Source organism: Arachis duranensis, chromosome 9 (genome assembly GCF_000817695.3).
Source record: "Arachis duranensis cultivar V14167 chromosome 9, aradu.V14167.gnm2.J7QH, whole genome shotgun sequence".
Lineage (NCBI taxonomy): Eukaryota > Viridiplantae > Streptophyta > Magnoliopsida > Fabales > Fabaceae > Arachis > Arachis duranensis.
Genome location: NC_029780.3, coordinates 3,572,035 through 3,572,881, shown reverse-complemented (window position 1 = coordinate 3,572,881; position 847 = coordinate 3,572,035). Strand labels below are relative to the sequence as shown.

Sequence of the window (847 nt, the reverse complement as noted above, 5' to 3'; positions counted from 1 at the left end):
TAAAATTTTATTTAATTTAATATTTATAAATTTTTGTATATAATATCTATATTATATATTTATTATATCTAAAATTATATAATTATTTTAACAATAATTAATAAATATTAATTTTGAACTAATAATTTTTCATTGGCTTTCAAACATTATTATAATTTAATTCAACATTATGAAATGTTTGGTAAAAGTTAAATAATGATAGTATTTATTGATTATGAAGTAAGCTTTGTTATTATGATGTTGATATATATAGGTTTTGTGGAGGCAAGAAAAGGTTGCTGTGGTAGAGGGAGTGAAAGAATAAGAGTGTTCTTGTGCAATCCAAAATCAACAAGAACTTGCTCTAATGCAACTCAGTATGTGTTTTGGGATGGTGTTCATCCTTCAGAAGCTGCTAACAAAATTTTAGCTGATTCAATGCTTCTTCAAGGCATATCTCTTGTCACATAATTAAGGGCAAATTAAATTCAACAACCTAAGCTAGCAAGTGCATTCTATTTATCTCTATCATCTATATTATTACATGCTTGATTGTTGCACTACTATGTATTTATGTATGTATGTGATGCAAAACTAGTGTGTTGGAGTTTGGAGGAATTTAATTATCTTGGTAAGGAATGCAAAAATTTGGAGCTAGAAATATGTACTATATTCTAAGTATGGAATCTTGATTTCGGATTATGTTAGTGAAACCATTTATTTACTTTATTATGTATTTCCTTAGTAATATATATTTTGTAATTAATATATCTTTATATTTAATTTTTGTCTTTAATTTAATTTAATTTAATATATTATTAATATAAAATATTTTTATATATGTATTTAATTTTATAATATTATGTAA

The 847-nt window shown here is 22.9% G+C and overlaps 1 protein-coding gene across 1 annotated transcript in view; it reads left to right on the top strand.

Moving 5' to 3' along the window:
* The window catches only part of LOC107464091 (GDSL esterase/lipase APG), a 3,920-nt gene extending 3,175 nt beyond the window's left edge, over window positions 1-745 (top strand). Inside the window, exon 5 of the mRNA XM_016083000.3 lies at window positions 254-745. Coding sequence (XP_015938486.1) covers window positions 254-450 — 197 coding nt within the window. The 3' untranslated portion in view covers window positions 451-745. The remainder of the gene's footprint in view (window positions 1-253) is intronic.
* Window positions 746-847: the final 102 nt, after the last annotated feature.